This window comes from Haliaeetus albicilla, chromosome 2 (genome assembly GCF_947461875.1).
Source record: "Haliaeetus albicilla chromosome 2, bHalAlb1.1, whole genome shotgun sequence".
Taxonomy (NCBI): domain Eukaryota; kingdom Metazoa; phylum Chordata; class Aves; order Accipitriformes; family Accipitridae; genus Haliaeetus; species Haliaeetus albicilla.
In genome coordinates this window covers 35284998-35307279 of record NC_091484.1, presented here as the reverse complement: position 1 = coordinate 35307279, position 22282 = coordinate 35284998, and the positions used below count along the sequence as shown (strand labels likewise).

Below are 22282 nucleotides of genomic sequence, written 5' to 3'. Positions count from 1 at the left end.
GAAATTACAAGGGGTGGGAAGAATCACATGATGAGAAGAGGGTAGGACTCAACAAGGATTCATCATGATTTTTTTTCCTACAGAGCAGTAGCTCTTGTAAAATGGAGAAGACAAAGTAAACATCATATGTCTTGAGCTTAGAAAGGCTTTTGACATCACCTCAAGTGATATTCATGTTAGCAAATTAGGGTAATATTGTCTAAATTCAAGTTCAGAATGGGTGCAAAGCTGGCTTGAAAGATATAATAGTTACTATGTAGGTCCCTAAGAGGTGTTGAGTACAGTTCCACAGCAACCCAAGTCTAGCTCCTATTCAGTATTTTAAATAATAGCCTAGGTGATGGACAAAAATACATGCTTATTAAATCTGCAAACTGTATCATGCTGTGAGAGGCTGAAAACGTGCTGCAGGACAGACTGACAATTCAAATTGTTCTTCACAGATTGAATAAACATTCTGAAAAAACATGATCCTCTTTAGTGGGAACACTTACAAAGGAGTAATTAAGTGTACAGATATCTAATGGGGAAAAGCTATGTAGAGCAGTTGGCCAAAGAAGTTCTAGAGCTCAGAGTGGATCACAAACCTGACAATAGTCAATAGTGTCTTGCTGTTACAAAAGAAGGTGAACATCATACTGTGATATATAAACAGCAGTGATAGCTGAGAGATATACCAAGTGATCCTGTCTCCCTTTTAAAACTTGGTAAGGCTTCAGAGAACTGCTCTGTCTTGTTTTGGGCAGCAGAAGCATCAGAAGACTTTCAAACATGGCCTCTAAGGAAACATGGGAGGAATGGCTGTAATGCAGCACTAGAGAAGAAGATAATTAAGGGGCAATAAGATAATCATCTATGAAGTTGCAAAGAGGAAAAATATGTTGGCATTAATCATGGTGGATAGATCAAACATAGCAGGGAAAATCCAGATTGTCCATTACGAAAACCTCATGGGAAGGCTGTAGGATGTCCAGCATTTTTGGTCATGAATTATAGACCAGGCAAAGGTTAGACACTAGTTTTCTGGTATCACTGATCCTATCTCAGGACAGAGGTTATATTGTCTTGATGACATCGTGAAGATCCTTTCCTGCCACAGAGGTTGCAGTTCCATGTTCAGAATGTGTCTCCAAAGGGCTGAGTTCAGGGTGGTCAAGAAGCTGGAAATTTTGTTCTATGGGAAATTCCAAAATGTGCTAGGGCATGGGGGCAGGACATCCTCTTTCATAATTCACCATAGAACATTGATATTTCTCATGGAAAGGAAAATATTAAAAAAACAGACATACAGATTGCTTCAGAATAAAATCAAGCCTGGAAACTCAGCTCTCTGTGGCCATATTGCTTAAAAGTGGCTTGCACACTCCTGACTTCATTTTTTTAACCTTGGTACAGAGCAAGAGTAAGGAATCACTGCTCAGCTGAGACGCTCAGTCAGGGAAGTGCATTCTTCGTGGCACCCTGAGCTCCCCATTGCTCAGCTTGGATGCCCAAAACACACCAGTGTCATCATGGGTTACACAGCATGGAAACATGTTCCCATCACTATTTAGGCAGTATGACAAGAAATGATCAAAGGTCTGCCTGTATTTCCCTAAATTCCATTGAAATCCAATGTTTTCACAAAAGACTGCCTAAAACAAAGCAACATCTTCTGACAAATAAGTTTTGTGTGAAAATTCCCAAGGCATTTTAGTTCCAATTCCCTCCTCTGCCACATGTGAGACATCCAGGAGTGCCCTTCGGAAGAGACATCCTGTGTGTGGCCCAAGTTGGTTACCAGAGGACACACCAGTAGATGGAGCACACGACTAGGCAGTGCTGCTCTTTGGCTCTGTAAAACCAATTAATATTCTCACTCTTCACTGCTTGCAGCTTGAGACAACAGAGCTGGGGCATAGACGCCTGGACCAGCCACTGAGACTGCCGCCCAGCTTTCCTTGCTGCTACACTCCAGATGAGAGGCTAGATCTGCTTTGATCTGCTCCAGATGAGAGGCTAGATCTGCTTTCTTGGCTGACTTTATTTATATGGCATTTAGGCTTAGCTCATACACTGCTATTTATGCCATCGTTATACCTATCCCCCCAATTTTCTGTTTCCCAAGAGTATAGTACATCCTACTTCTAAGCAGAAAGTTCCTGCAGCTTTTTGCAAGTCCCCGAAGATTTTGCACTTTGTTTGACTGAGTCTCCCCTGCCACAAGCTCTTAAAATCACCTAGTTCTTCATGCATGTCAAACTCTAAGACTTCCAATGTAGCTTCATCAGCAAATTTCATGAACATATGTCTGACCTTTCAGAAAGGGTTAGTGATGACAGTATGAAGTTAGATGAGCCCAGAATCAATACCAGTTCTTGAGTGGTATCTTCCTTTCTCCATCACTTGTTTTCATCTTTCACAACATAGTCTTACCCTCCTTACATTTTCTGTCCTGCTTCCCATCTTACGTAGGTTTTCCCAAATTATATCACATCAAATACTGTAAGAGTCCAGTCTAGAAAATAATTTTTTTTTCCCCCAGAAAGCTCTCTGGTTAGCCTAGCACCATCTGCCTCTGCTAAGCCCGTATCACACTATGTCCCCTTTTTCACTCACTGCTGTCTCCTGGTAGTGACTCCTTCAACAATTTTTCTAAATCCACAGTGCAAGTTTTCACAAAAATAGAAGTTTTAAGTTCCTTGTGCATCATTCTTCTGTAAAATAGGACAACTAACATTTCTTTCTCCCACCCCTTGTCTTATTTAGTTTCCCAGGGCCAAATTGCTCTCACACGTTGTACAGTGCACAGAGAAGTCCTGATCTTGGTGTTACCTTAGTTCTGACAGGAGCAGTGATTGATCATCATCTGACCATCTAGATAAATCCATTGCTGAGAAAGAGAAGGCAAAATGTCGTTTCAAGATAGCAACCTGAGCACTGCTTTTGCTTCAGCTTCCAATCTTCCCCCTTCTGCTACTCTGACATTTTTCCTATGGTGCCAAATACTGAAAATCTCCTGCTGAAAAAATGTCCAGGCATCAGAGAGGGCACAGAAACAGAGCAAGGGTAAAAATTTGTATCACCTGGCACAAAAGGGGCAGGATGTATAAAGCTGCCAGTACTAATGCCTGCCAGATTTAAGGAGTCACTTCCCAGAATGACAAGCTGGGTGAAGGTTTCTTGGAAGAACAGTGTTGTGCAGAGAACAATATAGACTGCACAGTCCCAAAGGCAGATGTTATTTTCCATGGGCCTCTGCTATTTCATGGCAAGTGCTTTCATCATACTTTCCATTTTTAAATAGCTCTGTAGAAATTAACGCTCTCCAAGTTACTTACAAGAAAGAAATTACTTCATCAAAGCAGAACATCTGTGTTTGACAGAACTGTTAAGAGTTCATGTCCTTCGCTTTCTATTATTTGCCCTTATCCTTCACAAAATAAAGATTTTACTGGGATTTTACTTCAATTGTACATGAGCTACTAAGGCTTAAAGTGGTCATCTCTGTGGGACTTTTTCAAGATTACCCTTTCAGTATCACATTTATTACTGAGATTGCCTTAAAACAAACTTTACCCTGATATACACAAAAATTGTTACTGTACTACAATGTGTCCTGCCTTCTGAAAGGGCTTGTCTAGGATCGGTGGATGGACCATGCTATGTTGGTGCAGATTGCTGCAGCGTCAGGGTATATGCAAGTTCTCTGATGGCTGCATAATTGGTACTGCTTCACCACTCCACTCCTGCAGCGCAGCCATGCGGCACATTCACGTACATTAGATTTAGCAGAGGTTAATCGTTCACATGACCATTGTTTCCTTCTGTGGGTTGCCTCGAAACCTTTGACGTTCTCTTTATTGTACCTCTTGCTGTGCAAATTTCCTTGTTTTGTTTTGCTTCTCAAAGTAATTTTTGGTTGATTATTGTGTAGTTACAGAATTAGAGTAATAACATCTAATTGTACATCTGAAGCAAAAACATGTAATTGTGGGAGACTAGATTAAATTTAAAGAAAGAAAACCCCTCCACCAGGGTTTCTCATGGTTTGCACAGTGCATTTGCCAGGCAGTGCTGCTTTGATTGCATCTAACCTGCAATTAGCATGTGCAATTAAGACATAATGAATGTGTGCAATTGCATTATTTCGGGATGTAACAGTAGCAATATTTAGCAGTTACTGTACTAGACACAGTGCTTATAAGCTCAAATGATTTATCAGCATTTACCAATTATGCCACAGGAAGGAGGGCAGGCATGTGAGTGCGCCTTACCTACAGCCGATTTCCAGGATGAACACACTTCACTCTCCTGTTGAAAGCCCATGACAGTAGCCAATGGGGAAGAGGAGCTGGGCAGATTTTGCACTGTTGAAAATGAGGGGCTCAAATGACACTTCCAGCTTACCTTTGGCTTGTCATAGAGCTCACATGTGACATAAAAGGAGAAAGCAGACTTAGCATTTAGTATTTCTGAATTACTCTCCTCTGCGTTCAACATTTCATATCAGTTTTGTAAAACCAATCACGCTACCCAAGGATTTAAAAATAAAAATTATTTGAGCATGAACAAATGCTGTGATCTGTGTGTATGAGGAAGCCTCAGGCACGTAACAGGTTTTTACATGCTCTTACCTGGCATTCTGGGAATGCAAGTCTACCAGTTCCCCTACCAGGCTTTTCTTAAAGGACATTTCTTGTCCTTTAAGGGTCAAATGATATTTGAAAAGCATCTTAATACATCATTGAAGGATACAAATGAAAATACATTCCAATTCAGTCTCACAGAAATAAAGATAAATCTGAATCTCTAGGCACAAACCTTGAGTAGATAAACTGAGATGTTCTGAGTACCAAACTGCTGGTGTTGAAATGAAAGATCCCAGTGATAAAACTCAGGGCCCAGTCCAGCAAGCATTTCCAGTTAAATCAGTGGGAGTTAGAAGCACAAAAATCATACATAACCAGACTCTATTGATTAGTGTTAATCTATTACAGAAAATCGTATTAGAAGTCTTGAGACAAGGACTGCTTGTTCCATGCACAATGATTTGTGTGAGAGATTTTGCACACGGACCCAGCACAAAATGCCCAGAGTTCTCAGAAGATGCATCCATGCAACTAAAAGCAAAAACTGCCTTAGCATCCCTTCTGTCTAAGTATTTCCTTCCTTTCCTATTGAAAAAAGATTATTAGAAGTAGACACAAGAAATTACAAACAGCCAATGGATCAGCTTCTATATTGATTTATACCCGTACCTCACTACTTCCAGAACTTGGTTTAGCATCCTGAGAGATGGTGCTTGTCAGTAACTAGGAGAGGGAGCTCACGGGCTAATCCCATCTAGCTAGAACAGTAAAAAAATAAATAAAACGGCCATTTCTGCAACGACAATTTAGCTTCTGCGCTTGAAAGCAAGAGTAAGATAAATTGTGACACATTTTCATCCAAGACATTTATTAAAGATGATATGGGCACAGCACGCAGACAAACTACATCCTGAAGCAGGGGTAGACTAGGTTTCACATTTTAAAGCTGTGCTGGCAGTTCTCTGTCTGGAGCGCTCATAGGTACCTTCTTTATATATAATCTCTGCAGTTTTAGATTGACAAATGACAAACACAGCCTGTATTTATAAGGGTGTCATTTACTTCACTTTTTATTAAAATCACCAGCTACAAAATAGACATTTTGTACATACTAGTCCTAAACAGGCAACTATGAGAAAATTACATTAGTCCTGAAATGAGACCATCATATTGTGCACCTGGGACGTGATAAAGGGTCAAAAGTAATAGAAAATGTATGGAGATTAGATAACGTACTCACATCACACTGGAAGGTTAACCTATACCTTTGAAATAATCAGTGCACATGTTGATCAGAGACTTATTTTCTGCAAACATTAAAAAAGTTCCCTTTTGCTCTCATTTAAAAATACTATAGCCACTACTGCTACAGAAAGGAACTGTGTTACTTCAGTCGGACATGCACCGTAGGTGTCACGGTATCTGGAAACAGAGAAATGCACTAACAACATGAAGAGAAACAAGACTAACACTTTTTTGATAGTAGTGGTGTCACGAAACACCACGGACCAAATTCTTAGCTGATGGAAGGTGACATAGCACCCCCTGAATCAAAAATCAAGTACTCACCAAGAATCTGGACCATAATCAAAACATCCTGACACTGTATTCTGTCTTTCCCTTCAATGTCAAAAAAGAGAAGAAGAAGGGGTAACAGTCCCATCTAACTCAAGAAGCAACAGCAAAGTCATCCCATCCATCAACCCAGCACCCCTTGGGTACTCTGCACTCCACCCAGAGTGGCTGGGAGGCTAAATAAGCCTTTTGGGCCCTGAGTTTTAGTTAGGGGTGTTCCAATATCATGATAGCTGGTATTGTCATTTTTTGTCTTGTGCTTCTGGCTAAGTTATCTGTGGGTATTACAGGGCAGAATCCAGTGGCCACATTGTGATATTAATTTTTATATTAATGTCAATGTGGGGTTTGGCTTAAAGTCCAGTGATCACTACAATAGCACAAGAATTTCACTTCCAGGACACTGTTAAAGGCATCTGTGTAGTGCTGCAGGGTGATTCTTCCTCCTATCTACTGCTCTGATAGTGTGATCTCCTTGGTTATCACAACCTTGTTAAACTTTCTACACCATCACCCTGGAAGTAGGAATGTCACGCAATGTTGGATCCTGGTACAATGTAGGAAATGAAAACAAGAAAGCATTGTGTTCAAAGACAGCTTTCAGCGGGACAGAAAACATTATAGCAGAAAGGTTCATATTGGTCAGTGCTACCTCAAATACAGAATAAGGAACAAACATCAAAACATTGAAGCTAAAAAGGTGTTGATTACAGGGTGAAAGACATGGTTATTTCCATTAGTTTGCTGCAAGAACTTTACCCCAAGAAATACATTTCTATCTCTATAAAATGGATCATTTTATAGAATAAAAACAGATCAAAAGTATACTGTAATTGTTAACACAAAGACAAAGTTTAGAACTTAGTTTTGCAAGTTAAGATTGACCAAAAATGTTCAAGCTGTTCATATCCTAAAATCACAGGCAGGCCTTCTCTGATCACCACCACCTTACTTTCAGTGTCAAAATATAAATTATACACTGATAACGTAAGATCAAGTCATCTCAAAACTGTAGGAAAATACAAACGGATGATGACAAATGAGTAATTTTGCTATATTCTTAATATATAGTCACCATGCATAAAAAATACATCTTTCAGGTAAATACATTTATTTTTTTCTCTGTTATAATTTTAAAGTGCATCTAGAAGCTGCTAAATAAATCTTTACACTTTAAAATAGAGGAAGGTAAGCAGCAGTTCAGAAATGATAGGTAACTCCTGTTAACAAAGAGGTAAGAAGTTCTAAGTGCTATTCCAATATTCTCAGCTCTGCTAAAGTGGTGGTGATATTTTGGGTAGGCAACACTGGCAATCACTCACTGACTGGGCCCAATGATTATATTTCACAGAATCGCAAAATCCTGTACGTTGGAAGGGACCTTAACAGGTCATGTAGTTTGACCTGCTCTAACCAGGGTCAATATCGGTTGCTTGGGGCTTTGTGCAGGGGGATCCTGCAAACCTCCCAGGATGGCGACTGCACAACCCCACTGAGCCCCATTCTACTGTCTGCCTGTGCTCACAGTGGAAAACCTGGGCAATCCACCCAGTTAGGGGCCTTGAGGAACTCTTCATGTAAGTCCACAATTTCCAGTTTTAGCATTCTAATTACCAACCAGGCCTCTACCCTTAAACACATACCAAACTAAAATATTGACAGAGTAGACAGAGTATTAACTCACATTTTAAGGCTCACTGACCTAAATCCACTCCTAACAGTAACTTCAGAGGAGTATTGCCTGCATATGTGACCAGTTTGAGCTACACTATGCACAGGCACCCCATAAATAGCTGCCCTCCCTGGGACGTAGACACCATTTTCAGAAGTGCTCCCTTCTCGAGGAAACACTTCCCAGAATGGCAGTGGTGCTGCAAGCACCGGCCTGCCCCCGGCCACTCTCAGCCCTCATCAGCAAATACTTTCCTGCAAAGGGGTGTTCTACCTGCAAAGCTCTCAACATCACTCCATAAAATGACAGTTTCCAAACTATATGTCAAGCTTTTTACTACTTTTCACCAAATAGCACCAGAATGCTGCTGCCATCCTCTCTCCATAACTACCACATGTGAGCAGCGCCTGGTGCTGTGGAGCTACAGCTACAAGTCCCTAGCAAGCAGTTCAATTTCATCCAGCAAGAAGTCCATGTCCTCTCGACTAACATGCGGGCTGATCACCACCTGGCGGAAGAAGTTGACTTTGCCCTGGTGAGGCTGGTATCCAAGCATCATGCTGCCCTTCTTCATCATCCTTTCTTTAATTATAGGAGCAACCTGAAAATAGAGACAAAAAAGGGTTGATGTCACAGTCAGAAATATGGCAGATTTGGGCAGGAACTGTATTTTGTGACTTATGAAGTTTTTTTGAAGTGTCTGAGTTTTGCATCCCTTGCCTGCCTTCCCACTGCTTGCCCCAAGAAACATTAAAGCTCAGACCTGCAGGTTTAGAGGCAGACTGTGCACTGAGACCCTCAGGTTCTGGGACTCCCAGAAGAATCAGAGCAAGATCCAAAACCCCCAAAAGCCTGCTGCTTGGGGCATTCATCTGTGACATGGGAAAGCTTGGGTTAGAGTTCCCTAGTCTTCCTGATTTAGATCAAAGGTTTGAACTCGGGAAGAACATCAACCGCAGCTGGTAAAAGGCCAGGTTTCTCCCCTTGTGCTAACTAGGCTAAGCCTGACTAGTCACCCTCATGGCCCTTCTCCCGCCACAGCTGCAAAGCCACTCTCCCTAGAGGACACTCTCCATTGAACCCCTGTGAAAATTAAGCTGCCAAAGAAGTCAGTGTGATGCAATACCAAGGGAGAAGACCTGATCCTGGCGCTTAAGATTTCATCTCTTAGCTTTAAGGTGTAAGTAGCATTTGGCTACACTGCTCTTGTGTCAAATGGGGTGAAATCTCATAGGTGTCTCACTGCAGAAAAAAACCATGCGTAAGATTGGCAGAGTCTGGTCCTTATAGCTGAACATTTGATCTCATCTCAGCGGGGCTATTAACCTTGTCCAATTAATCTTGCGCTTAACTTTAAGCGTGTGAGTAGTTCTGTGTTCTCATGCTTGAAATCAGTCATAAGCTTAAATGCATTGTCGGCTTAAGTACTCTATTCCTTGGAAGACAGAATTCAACATAAATAAGTATTTTGATAGAAGTAGTATTTTTTAAAATGTGTTTCATTTTAATATATTACTAATAACACCAATGTATTTCAGAACAGTGTGTTCCTTTTCTTCCTTTTGTGATGGTTTGACTTTGAACTAAGCAAATAGGTGTATGACCTAACCTTAGTTTCTGCATTAATTTATTTCAGCTCTAAAAGTTAGTGCCAGAAACTACCACCTGATGTGCAAAAGAAAAATGATGATGCCAACCTTGCCTTAATAGCTTTATTTTTACATGGCACCTTTTAGTAGGCGAGTTCTATACAGTTTGCTTAGATAGAAACAGCTAAGGTTTTCAACACTAACTGCCCAGCTTCCCCATATTTGTTTAGTGGCACATGTCTAAATTACCATTGTTTCAGAATGTAGATTGAATTCAGAGGATGAGTGTTTATGGTTCTAACTTAATTTGCCTCTCTGATTTTGGTTTATCTTTGTGACAAAGCTACGTGTTTTATTTAGTGGGTTTTTTTTAAGCTATGAGAGTGCTGGAGTCAGAATTCTAACTGAAGTCTAGAGTGTGACATCAGTATGAATTATACATATGAAAGCAATGAATATCCTTTCAGAATGCAATGTGCAATCAGAATTTTGGGTTTTTTGCATATTGCTACAAGCAAAAAATTAGATATAAGTTGTGAAAGTAGTTCTGATAAACATTTGGGAAACAAGAAAATAACAATGAGGACAGGAACACTCAGAATTACAGCAGAAATGTTAAGAAGCATACTCCGATACCTTCAGTCACATTCAATAGTACCTTTTCCCATAAAATCCGTAAAATCTAATGTGGAGCTCCAGGTGTGCCTCCTGTGTAAAAATTCTAATGAAAGCTACCAATGAAATCACAATTCTGCTGTGTATCTGCAATGCGTATGTCACTTAGAAATAGAAGTCATCAAATACATCCCTATACCATCAACCACCTGGGTTTCTGTCTGCCTAGCAAATGATTCAAGGATTCCTCAATTTTCTTGTTTTATAGCTCAGAATTACTTCAGACTAACCTCATTTAGTCCATACTCAAGAAAAAACCCCCAACATTGGAGTTCTGCTTGGATAGAGATGGTAGTTATTTTGCATGAGACAGCCTTCTTCATCCTGAAAAGTATTTTACTCAGCAAACAATCCTCTCTGCTTCAGATCAAATATTCCAAACTGCATCCTAACAAACCACTGAACGCAGTACTGTGCAGTACTAACACTAGGGCAAAACCTGGGTCATAAAATTGTTCTTGCACATTTTCCAGTGGTGGAGTCAAATGGGAAGACTCTTGGTTGGGAATACTCCTGGTTATGCACACTAGTCAATAACTTTGGCATGCTAAACATTCTCCTACTTCTATAGTTTGCGTGTGTTGCACCCCTGAACAGTGCATGAGGCTACTAAGGGCTCTACTCTTCCATTATTATTCATGCCAGCTATGGCCTGAGATAGCAATGACACAGTGACAATGCTCAGCAGACATCGTGCCCAGGAAGCATTGTGCTGGGCACCATATAGATAGAGAAAAGAAAAAATTCCTCCCACCTCTGTACATGACAAGAACCCCCAAGTGACTTCTACTCATGGAATAAAGGCACCACAAGTGCAAGGGGAGAAGTGAATTCTTCTTAATATACTTCCTCAAGCTCTTCTTTAAGATTCAAATCCCTACGGCAACTTTTAGCCTTTATTGATGTTCCATCAGAGTTATTTCATCTTTTGTATCACACTATTGATTCTTTCCATCTCAACACCCAGTGCTCCACAATCCATCATCCCAAAACGTGCAGTAGCACAAATGGAGACCATGAAAGCAAAAACATTTAGAGCTTCAGTAATTTGAGGACTGTAAACATACTGCATTTTAGTAGGTCTTCTCTCATGGAACGGAAAGGTAGAAAAATCTCATTTTCATTATCTCATTTATTATCTCGTTCATCCTCCATGCTAATGAAGTTGTCCTCTTAATTTGAAGTGCATCAATCCCTTTTTGATGGCAAAACACTTCCTACTTAAAAGAAACAAAACAATATGGGCTTTTGACAGGACTATTTTTGGAAAGGTTTTCCATCAAGTATTTTGCATGTTCTATTTGTTAACATGATGCAGTCAGTGTAACAAAACTATCAGGGATCCTACCCACAGAAAGCTGTAAGGAACAGAATATATGCACAAATGCTTAAGTACGTGTCTCGCAAAAGAACCATTAAATGATACATGCATGCTAAGGCTTGAACTTGCAGATCACAGGGTACGACTGCTAACTGAAAGTAAAGGCAGCTACCACTTTACAGCAGAAAAATTAGACCTATAAGGAACTAATTGCCTAGTGAAGAGTTCAATGACTTTAATCCCCACTGAAGTCAATGAGATTTGAGGATGCTCAAATATCAGAAGGAGCTGCACAGCCCCGTTCAGGATAGGCTCCTCAGAAAGCAATTTAGTGAGAATGAGATTGCTTCACCAGTCCAATTATTTTACTACGGAACTTACTTCAAATTGTAAATCTAATTCTTTATGTTACCCGCTGGTGGAACAGTCTCAGAATTTTAAGTGTAACGTATCCTAAAACTGAAGTCCTCTCCTCTGCTCCCTTCACCACTTCCTTCCCACTGCTGGCCTCCCCTGCCAATCCACCCTGGAAATTATTATTTCAAGTGCTCACTTCACCAGTGTATTAGCTATCAGACATGCCCTTCTTCCACCCAGGAAGGTGGAGAGGTGCAGCGCGTGGAAGACCATCTTGCAGCGGAGCTGCACACATTGCCCTGTGCAACCAGAGGCCCAGGGAACTGCTTTGCCTGAGGACTGATGGGTGCATCACAGTCTCCCCATGCAGACCTACACAGAGGCTGTAACATCTCGTGCTTCCCTTACTTTTAATAGCAGAGGTTTTTAAACTAGAGCAGCAATGACATAGTGGTTTAGCTCCTTCTCCATTTATACCGGGATGACAGGATAATCTCTTCTCCCACTCTCAGCCAGCACTCAGCCATACTACAAACAACACAAAGTTTTAGCCCTAAAGTTGGGGTTGTTAGCTGTTTCTAACCAGAGTCCAGACCACAGCTGACCTTCCTATATATTCACATGGAAGATGCCAATATTCCTTCCCAGCACATACACACACACACAGAGCAGTGTGAGAAGTAGCCAGGACCAGCTTGGACACTACAGCTGAAGTATCTAGTGCACCAGGAGGATCAGGAAAGCAATATATCTCTCCATATCTCAAGTGTCTTTGAGAAGAGTGGTTCTGCACAATCGTACCACAGGGCAATACCTTAAAACCCACTGTGCTCCCCCTAATTGACTTGTCAATGGCATTCAATGCAAGTTTCTCCAACACTTCAAGAATTTCCACCAAGCTTGGGCTGTGATGGCATAACACATTTCAGCAACCACCACTGAAGACAGACTCATCAATAGTTGAGCACATTCTCAGCAGGAGAAGCATGTACCTAGTGTCTCCAAGAGGTCATTCCCAAGTCTGGAGACTTAAAATCTTTTCAGAGGACTTGATGAAACACCTATTTGAGATAATTTCTTCTTCTTCCAGCTAGCAAGGCCTCTGAAACCATTCTCACAGTGGTCAAGCTGTGTAAGCCTGTTTCTTAAGCAAAGAACAATTTCCTAGCACATGGTTTCCTAGGTAAAGCGAAATCTCCAGAGCAGCTCTGTTTAACATGTGATGGTCCCACCACATTAGTCACAGCACAGTATTATGCTTTGGAATTCATTCACTGTAAACTGCCTCCTGTTGAACAGTATGGACATTTATAATTAGAATTGGTTTGTAAAAGTTTATTCTAACTACAACCCCCCCCCCCCAAACAAACCAACACCCCAAAACATAGTAAGATAACCATTTGCCTAGCTTTTTCAAATCACACAATCCTGTTAACTTCTAAAATATATACATCACTATTACCAGCTTATAGTTCAAGTCCTATCCTTAGTCCAAAATAGTTGATGCTTTCTGATGACAAGGGACAGAAAAGAGTAATGTAGCTCTTTTGTTCAGCTGAGGTAAATCCACTGAGCCCTCAACCCCAACTGCACTAATGCTGCTGGGTATGGATAGCCAAGTAAGTTGTCCTAAGGAGAAGCAGAATTTCCCAACAAATATGCTACCTTGTTCTTCTTGCTTAAATAAAGAAATAAGCACCTACTGATTTTAATTAGCCCCTTATTTTTCTGCTCTAATGTTGTCTCTGACAACTGCAATTAACAGATATTCTGAAAGTACAAGAAAGCTTGGGCTGAACAACTGCAGAATAACTGCTGATAATGGAAGATTATGCCCAACCTTGGTTATGAAACTCTTTCTCCATGCCCTCCCTTAATCTGTAAGGGCTCTCATTTTAGACCTAATCCAGTATTTTCAAACTGTCCCATCACAAACTATTTTCTATGCCTCTGACACTGTACCTCTGTTACCTGAATGCTACTTGTACTGCTGTCATTCTCACAGACTCTACTCGTATTAGTCTAGTCATACCAGATGTTGACATATTACAACAGCTTTTCCAAACTGTAGGCTAGAGGCTATGCTCTTTAAAAGCAACATTCTGTAAATTTTGTATTTAAACACTAAGGCAACAGGAATGAGTTGCAAATTGATAACAATGCTGGGTAAAAACATTCTGCTAAGCACTGCTAAGCAATGAATTTACAAAAATATTTTGCTTCAGGGGAAAAAAAAATTGTGAATTTGACAAATAGCCCAAGTGAAAAGATAGCATTAGCCAGAAAAATAAAGAAACCAGAAAAACCTAAAGGTTTTCTAATTTTTTTAAAAGAAAGGTATTTAGAATATTTGTTTCAAAACACTGTTTTCAATTAAAACTTAAATTCAATTGGAAATGACCCATTTTTATTGCAGTGAGTAGAAAAGGACTCAGGAAAACAAAACTAACCAAATTGTTTCATTTTAGCTTGTCTGAAAACTTTCTGGTAAGCTAAAACTAAGAATTGCTTCCCGTTTCTTAATTCAATGGCCAAACAAAAAAATCCATTATTTGTACAACCATAAATATGTGCGATCAAAAGTGCTGACACTGCTTAACTGAAACATCTGTAGAATTTTTGGCCCCTAGAAAAGACAGAAAGTATGAGAAAATTCACAGGACTGCCTGTTCTGTCGGCAAAGTTTGGCTGGGAATCTCATGTGAACAGCTTTGAGTAGCGTGGATGACTCTGAACGTGCTAGCCCAGCAAGTGCTACAAAGTCAGAATGCCTATAAAAGCTAGTGTTAACACTGGCAACTGCTATCAGAAACATTTTTTCCAAATCTTTTGGACAGTCCCCAGGTTACTGAGCATCTATGCAACATAAAGCTGAAGAGCTATTCCAGCTGCTGGCAGCAGCGACTCCCAGTCACTGGACCCCATTCTACTCCTCCTGAAATTCATTTCAAAATTGCCACGGACTTCAATGGAAGCAGAATGCAATTATCTAAATTTCCTCCTTATGTGTCTGCTTCAGGTGGCACTTTGCAAACAGCCTTCAGCTTTTACTAGAGAAAGGCACACTCACAGTAAATCAATGACCTTTCTAGGGAACCACAAAAGCAGGCTAGACAGTGTTGGAAGGACAGGAGCATATTAGCAGCTCAAACTATTTCTCTTCCTCAAATACAGCCTTGATGAAATTTTCCAAGGTACCAAATACTGCACTAGAAATTGGCTGAAGATTTGTAGCTAAAAGACAAAAAAAGTCGCCCTTTTGACAAAATGGAAAGATCACATTCTCATGATTTCACAAAAATGGAAAACACATTTTGTGTTCTTGCCTCAATTATTCCTTGCAATGAAAGACAAGTTTATACAGCACAGTCTCTCTCAACTAACCACAAAAATCTATTTTGGCTACCCCAGAAGGGGCAAATTTTCATTTAGAAGTTCATGATTGTTACTTAAAAGGCAACTTATTGGCTATTCAAAGTCTGACAAGTTATGCTTCCTGCTAGAAATTACCAGTTCGGATTCATGTATATACATAAGAAAACAACTGTTGTACAGCAATTGCCACCAAAAAAGTAAACAAAACCCCAATTCATTGACATATTTGAACACAATTTTAAACTTCTACATATGGGCTATTAATTTCAGTGGGTCATGACAATACTGTTTCTTATCTTGCTTAAATGACAGCACAGTGGTTGAAGTACTAGATACAGACTCAACAAATAGGACTGGTCCCAAACCCTGCCAGAGGCTGTTCGGACAAATCACTCTATCTCTTTTGGGTAACGTGTTTCTTCTTCCCTTCACAGGAGGCATATAACCCTTCCAGGCAGTGAAGTCTCTATGTGTTCATACATCTATTGTAACCAGCCCTGATACCTCATGGGTGCTCTGTACGCTAGTATGATATATATAAAATAATTTCTGTGCCAAATAGGTCTCACAGACATCTGTCACAGCATATCTGCTGCATTTCCCAGTGTGACTGCAGAAGATAACTTTGATATCAACGATACCAGTCGGCATTAAGAACAGTAGCTAGCATTTTAATATTGATCATTGGATGCAATACTAGTGAACAAAACACTTTCCTTGGTTGGTTGTAAACACAGAACTAGCTAAATACTATAAATATTTGGAAGTAATAGTGCTTTCAACATATTATAACACTGAGAAAGTATATCCTCCACTGGTAAATATCTTTTCTTGCCTTGTGCTGCAACATCAGTTGCTGGCTTTAAAACAACAGGCTTTTTCCCTTTTGGTGATAATTAAAAACAAACTCAGACCATTTGTCAGCTGTCACCCCAACCGGGACGATCGAAATACCAAATATTTGCACACCCAATCACAGCTTTGTTCCTGTAGCCAAGGCGCTCTGTAAAACCCAAACATGTTTTTCTTTTGTCTAGAATTTGTTCTGGGCCCACATCCCTAAACCACTAATAAATTATTGCCGTACACTATTGCGCCAGTGTTCCCCTTGTGCCACACCAGGCAACAAAAGGAGAAATAAGTGCATTTGTCAAAATAGCAGTAACCACTTCCACATTCTTCAGAGCAACTAACATATCAAAGGAGAACAGATGCTGCTGTATTTTTGTCCTGATACCAACATTCTCCATGCACCTTCAACCCAGGGCTGTGCGATATGTCTACGCTATCATATTTTGCACATCATCTTCTCACTCGTTGCTTTTTGCCAGAAGACACATAAATGAACCCCACAAATTACTGAAAATGACCTGACTAATAGGAGATGGTGGGTTGGCTTTGGGTTTTGATTGCCTTAAATGACTTCTTTAGCCAGCCATGTATTCAACAAAAAGTAGCCTTCAGACAAAGGCTTTTACACTAATGGTATTTGCCTCTGAAAAGGAGGAGGCAGAACAGACAGCACCCAGAACAGAATCAGCACTTAAAGATGTTTGTGTGTTTTTACTTACAGCTAAAATGTACATTGGTGAACAACACAGCTTTTCAGGTGCACAGTCCCATGTTATCTTCTGTCTGAGCACACGTGGCTTTTCAAGACAATTCATGTGGATGTCTTATTATTTTTCTGTCATTTCTGTGGTGCTTTACCAAGGTCTTATTAACAAGCCATGTAGAAAGTGTAGGCATTGAGAAAACTCCAAAAGCTAGCACACAACGCTATGGATCCAGCACTCTGATCTGTTTAAACAGTAGCAAGAGAGTTCAGCGCTACTGGTTTTATAAAAATAATTTTTTTAAAAGCTTTCATAGTGTACATGAAGTTCTTCCATGCAACATTTTGTTAAGTTCCCATTTTAGTGACTAGGTTTTCCAGTCTTTCAACCCTGCCAAAGACAAACTCCCTTTCTCCATCCAGGATGAAAGAGTAGCTTGTCATCTTGAAAGCAAGAGTAACTAATCAAAAAAATATCCTTTTTAGTTTGTATGCATAGGGATGAGCTTCTGTTCTACTCCACTGGGGGAAAAAAGAAATCACAGTGCAGTGTAAACGTCTGGGACTAGGAGGAGCACTTTACAACAGGAAGGTTACATTTATGGTGACACAAATTCAAAAAACTCAACACACCTCTGGTGTACAGAAAGGAATGTCACTTCAGAAACTTGGAATGATTCCCAACTGTTAAGTTCTCTATTTACTACTTGCACAAGTCAGCTTCTGGCACAAGGTAGCAGCACCTTCTGTATTTGCATTACAGTAAGGATTAAAGAACAGTAATGCGTCTTTGTTCATATTCTTTAACCAGATCTAAATAAAAATAAGTATTTCAACAAAACTAGGTATCTTTTATGTCTTTTATTTTTCTCCTTAAAAACATCATAATGACTTTCTCAGAGGCTGCTTACAATCTCTTGGGAAGGATGAGGGGATGGTGTCTACCATGACCCAGACTGCTACCACAAAAGCAAGGCTGCTGTCTGATCTGATCACCCAATTTAACAAAGAAAAGGATTCCTTTTCCCCCTCCACCCACTGAAATATAGGACCAATAACTGTCAGTTACTAGAATTGTTGTGCCTGCCTGGGACTCATTTAGCTTAAGCCCAATCTGGCCATGAAATAAAGGCCACCAAACCCTTCCACGTGGAGCCCTATCAAAGTCAACAACACTTTTCCCATGTACATCTTGTCCCACGACAATGTTCATTCCAGCTCTGCCTTCCTCCTCTCCTCATCCCCAGTGAGTAGGTTTTCCTTTATTTTTTATCTACAACTTAATTGCAACATATGTTACAAACCTCTGTGCTTAAATGCATGGACAGTCACGAAACTGAAAGAACAAAGCAGGATCCCTAGGGTTTCAAAATTCACAAATTTTCTTGCACTTTGAAAGTGTGGAAAGTGAAGAGAAAATAATTATTTGCACCTACAAGTATTTGCAAACTAAAGAACCAAAATATAGGTAATTATGAATAATAAAAGTCTTACGTAAATAGAACGAGACTGCAGTCAATCCCTAGATAATTTAAGGGCACTTGGAGGGGGAAAGGCACACTGGGCTCAAAATTTAGCATCTCTTTTGCACAGATTTGTAACCTTAAAGGAATACATGGAATAAAAAATTTGCTAACCTTGGGCCTGCTGTACACCCCTATAGATCTGGCTCAGCGTTCAGAGGCACAGATTAAACCCTCTCATCCTGTACACCAAATTGCTTTGAGAACCTTGTTCTTTCACCAGTCTGACCAGCTATTCACTCTGGACCATGGCAAATACCACAGCTACCTATAAATCACACCAAAAAGGTAAAAATGGTACCATTAGAAGGAAAACAACAGCAAGGTGAAAAACTTGCATGTTTTTGTCAGGCTTCCGCACCAGCATAGATATTTTTATGGGGGGAAGGGGGGGGGAGAGAGCAAAAACAATCTTGAAAGCAGTTACGATCTACTATATAAAACTCATCCATTAAAGTCTGCTAGATTTCACTTTTATCGAAAAGATTCCACAGAATTTAATAAATACAAATAATCTTCCTAGAAAATTTATAAAGGCTCCAATTGATCCGTGGCTCTGGAGAAGATTCTCTACATTAATCAACATTCACCTAAAGTCTGCCATTGAAGTCATGGGGAGTTTTATAGCTGAATTCACCTGCAGTAGACTAACATATTTCCTTACAACTCTATCAAATTTGAAAGGAAGGTCTAACCACCTGCTGAATGGATATCCATCCAAGCATTTTCTACTGCTTTTAGAGGAACTCTTCCCAGTTACGAGAAATTTTGTAAGACTTGTAGATATTTCTGACCATACTGACCTCTTTAGAGAGTAACAAGAAATTCCTCCCTTGTAGGCATGAAAAAGAAACATATTCCATCTCAATCCTCTCAAGACACCTACAGTTAGAAAGGAATCTGTGCTTAAATATCTGAAGCACAAAATGAAATCTAAAGTCTCAGTATACATAAAGGAGCAGGATTTCCTCCCACTCACACCCACAAATATTTTTGACACCACTCACAACATTACACAAAATCTAAAGACTGTTTAATTGAGCAGATGATGCAAGCTACACACTTTTTCTGTGGCATTACTAGTAATTGATTTTTTTTCTGAACATTTCTGAAATTTCTTATCAAGCAACAACAAGAAAGGGCAGTTTTATGTGAAGAAAGGACAAAGTTTAAGGCCCAACCCTTTTTTCTTCTACTTGCAAATTCAATGTTTTCTTGCAATTTCTTAAAGAAGCATTTGATGCAGCAGGAGGGAAGTGCAGGTCCCCTCTCCTCCTGCTGAAGTTGGTGATAGGAAACAGAGTGCTAACGTAGTAAGTAGATACTCATTTAAGTGGAGACAAGCTTAAGATTTATTGACCTGAGAGCAAGAGGTCAATATTTATTCAGAGAACAATAGATCTTGATACTTGGTTCTAACAGATGTTAATCCAATGTATTATTAAATCCATCCCAGTAAAGCTAATTAGACTGTATGTCCTCGTGAGCCTTGTTGCCAATAGTCATTAGCATAGCATGGGTCATAATTACTGTACTTTGATAATTAAACCATATAATTTCCAGTAAGATTAAATATCTAGGGATAGAAATACTTATTTTTCTCTACCATAACTATATTATGGTACATTTCATTGGATTCTTCCTTCATGCTGCTGTAGACCTTCCTTCTATTCTTCTGCCAGGACTAGCACAACTAAGGAATCAAAAGTTCTGTTGGAACTTTTTTTAAACTTTCTCATTTGTCTTAAAACCCTGATACTCCTATAGCCACATCCATCTACTATTCATGTACTAGGACTGTAAGGAGCAAGGACATAAATCCACAGGCAGCTGCTGTCAGGGAAAAGAAAAAGGAGTCATACTCCTAAGTATGAGTGAAAAATTCCTTCTATTTTGGAGTTTTACAGTGCTTTCCATCCCCACATTTCAATGCACTTCATAGATAAGAGAAAATGCTATCATCTCCACCTTAATCTCTGGAAAGAACTGAGGCACACAGAGGGGAAATAACGACCAAGATCTTAATCACAACTCCATGCCAAAGCTAGACATCACTCAGGTGCATTAGTGAGTTAGTGAGCAGGACAGGGTATTTTTAGTGCAAATTTGTCTCGCAAATACTCTTGCAGAATACACACAAACACACCACCATTTTGGTCAAAGTGGTTTCCTTCCTGAAGGAACCGCAGCTGAACTCAGGCATCAGGGTACAATGCGGAGTGCCCCACGTGCAGTGCAGATGATGGCTCCTCCAGTGGTTAGCACTCCATGCACTCACAGTGCACACCTAGGGCTGCTGACTGGTGTGAACTTCACTGTTGGGGAAGACTTAGTGAGGACATTAGGGATCACAGAAAATCAAATCATGGTCACTCCGTCTTCTTTACGCCACATACATCAGTAATATAGACTACAGTTCCCAAGTTTCAGCTCCTTATATTGACTTATATTGATCCTTGACAGTATTTTTCCATCAGGACCTGCATTGTTTACAGGCAGTAGTTACTTATTTCTGTAAGTCTCACACATAAGGGGATAATAGCTTGAGGGGAAGCGTTAGGTGCATTGAACTGCGCATCATGTGTTACGCAGAGACATGGCCTCCAGCACTGAAGGTAAAACGTGGGAAGTAGGATTCAACTCCCATCATTTTGGTGGTCTAAAAGTTAAGACACCTAGCCTAAGCTAGTCATCTAGGCTTTGCCTTTAATTAATCGAGAAAGAGAGGCACCTCTAGAGAGTGATTCACCTCATCCTAGAGTAGGCATCTAAGATAGATGGGGCTCAATTTGGAAAAGCTTCTCTCCTCCTTCACGGGCTTCAGTGGAAGACCTTGGCCTAAGTTTCAGATGGCTAAAGCAAGGTAAGATGAAGTCTATGCAGACAGTTTATCTTAAATTCAAGATATCTAAAATCCACATTCCTCTGCTGTTTCTAGGCTACGGAACTGCTGGAAATGCCCAAGAGCTGCACTGATCACAGTGCAGAGGGAGGATATCCAGAGCACAAGCAGAATCAAGGGGAAGCAAGTGCTCCTCCAGTGACTAACGGTGAATGTGCATTAGGTGATTAAAGGCTAACCACAGAGAACACAAAGACCCAGCAAGGATCAGAGAAACAACAACAAGCAGAGGAACCCTAGTAACCTGATCAGTGAACATGGAGCATACCACATTGATTACTCCTCTGACTATCAGAGGAGGATACTTGCCCCTAGTGTGAAACCCACAAACAGAAATAAATGAAAAACTCTCACAGGAATTCCAGGTGAGGGGTACAGTACTTACTATGGGATGTACAGTACTTACTATGCTCACAGAGGGAAGAAAATTCTGGGACTGTAGTAAACATACTATGGGATGCTTAGGTGAAGGACCAAAGATGTGGACAGAAAGAGGTCAAGGAGGCTTGGGGAGGAACAAGTGTGGGAAAACAGAAGGAAAAGAAGATAAACAGGGAAGTCAGATACAGACAGACTGCTGGTCAGTACACTCATCTAGATGAACCCTGCACTTCATCACTGCAGACTATCCTTTATTCTTATTAAACCTTATTTCTTTCTTCTGTGTGGATGTCTGAACACTAGTGAACTTCAAGACGGACCAGCCAGCTAGCAGGATAAGAGGTCTGAGTACCTGCAACCTGAGAGGTTTGCAGACCAAGGTGCCAGCAACTGGATAGACTCAATTTCTAAGACCAGCTACCAGAGAGACCATAACATGCACATATTTACCCCACAAGATTTCAGTTCTCATCAGCTGAAGAGAATTTAGTTGTTCATACTATTCATGTCTGTATGACTGCTATATGTGTTTAGGTGGGTGCCAGTAAAGACACTGCTTTCTGTGTTGATCTGTGCAGCCAGCTGTGTCTGTATCACATACTTTGTGTGTGCGTGCATGCACACACATGTGCACCTACCTATTGGAATATGTGTACTCACTGGACCTGGGGACTGGGAACCAGTGGCCTCATACCTATTGGGCTAGAAAAGCAGGAATGCTCCTCGGTCCCAAGGGCATCTGGATTCAACCACCTTCTGACATTGTACTGAATTGCCACTGCTCTG

General features: G+C 40.3%; 1 protein-coding gene across 3 annotated transcripts in view; it reads right to left on the bottom strand.

The window, feature by feature from the left end:
• Nucleotides 1-5613: 5613 nt before the first annotated feature.
• The window catches only part of GADL1 (glutamate decarboxylase like 1), an 84225-nt gene continuing 67556 nt past the window's right edge, over nucleotides 5614-22282 (bottom strand). For all 3 annotated transcript variants that reach the window (XM_069770818.1, XM_069770827.1, XM_069770836.1), the window contains exon 15: nucleotides 5614-8419. In XM_069770818.1, coding sequence (XP_069626919.1) covers nucleotides 8246-8419 — 174 coding nt within the window. In that variant the 3' untranslated portion in view covers nucleotides 5614-8245. The remainder of the gene's footprint in view (nucleotides 8420-22282) is intronic.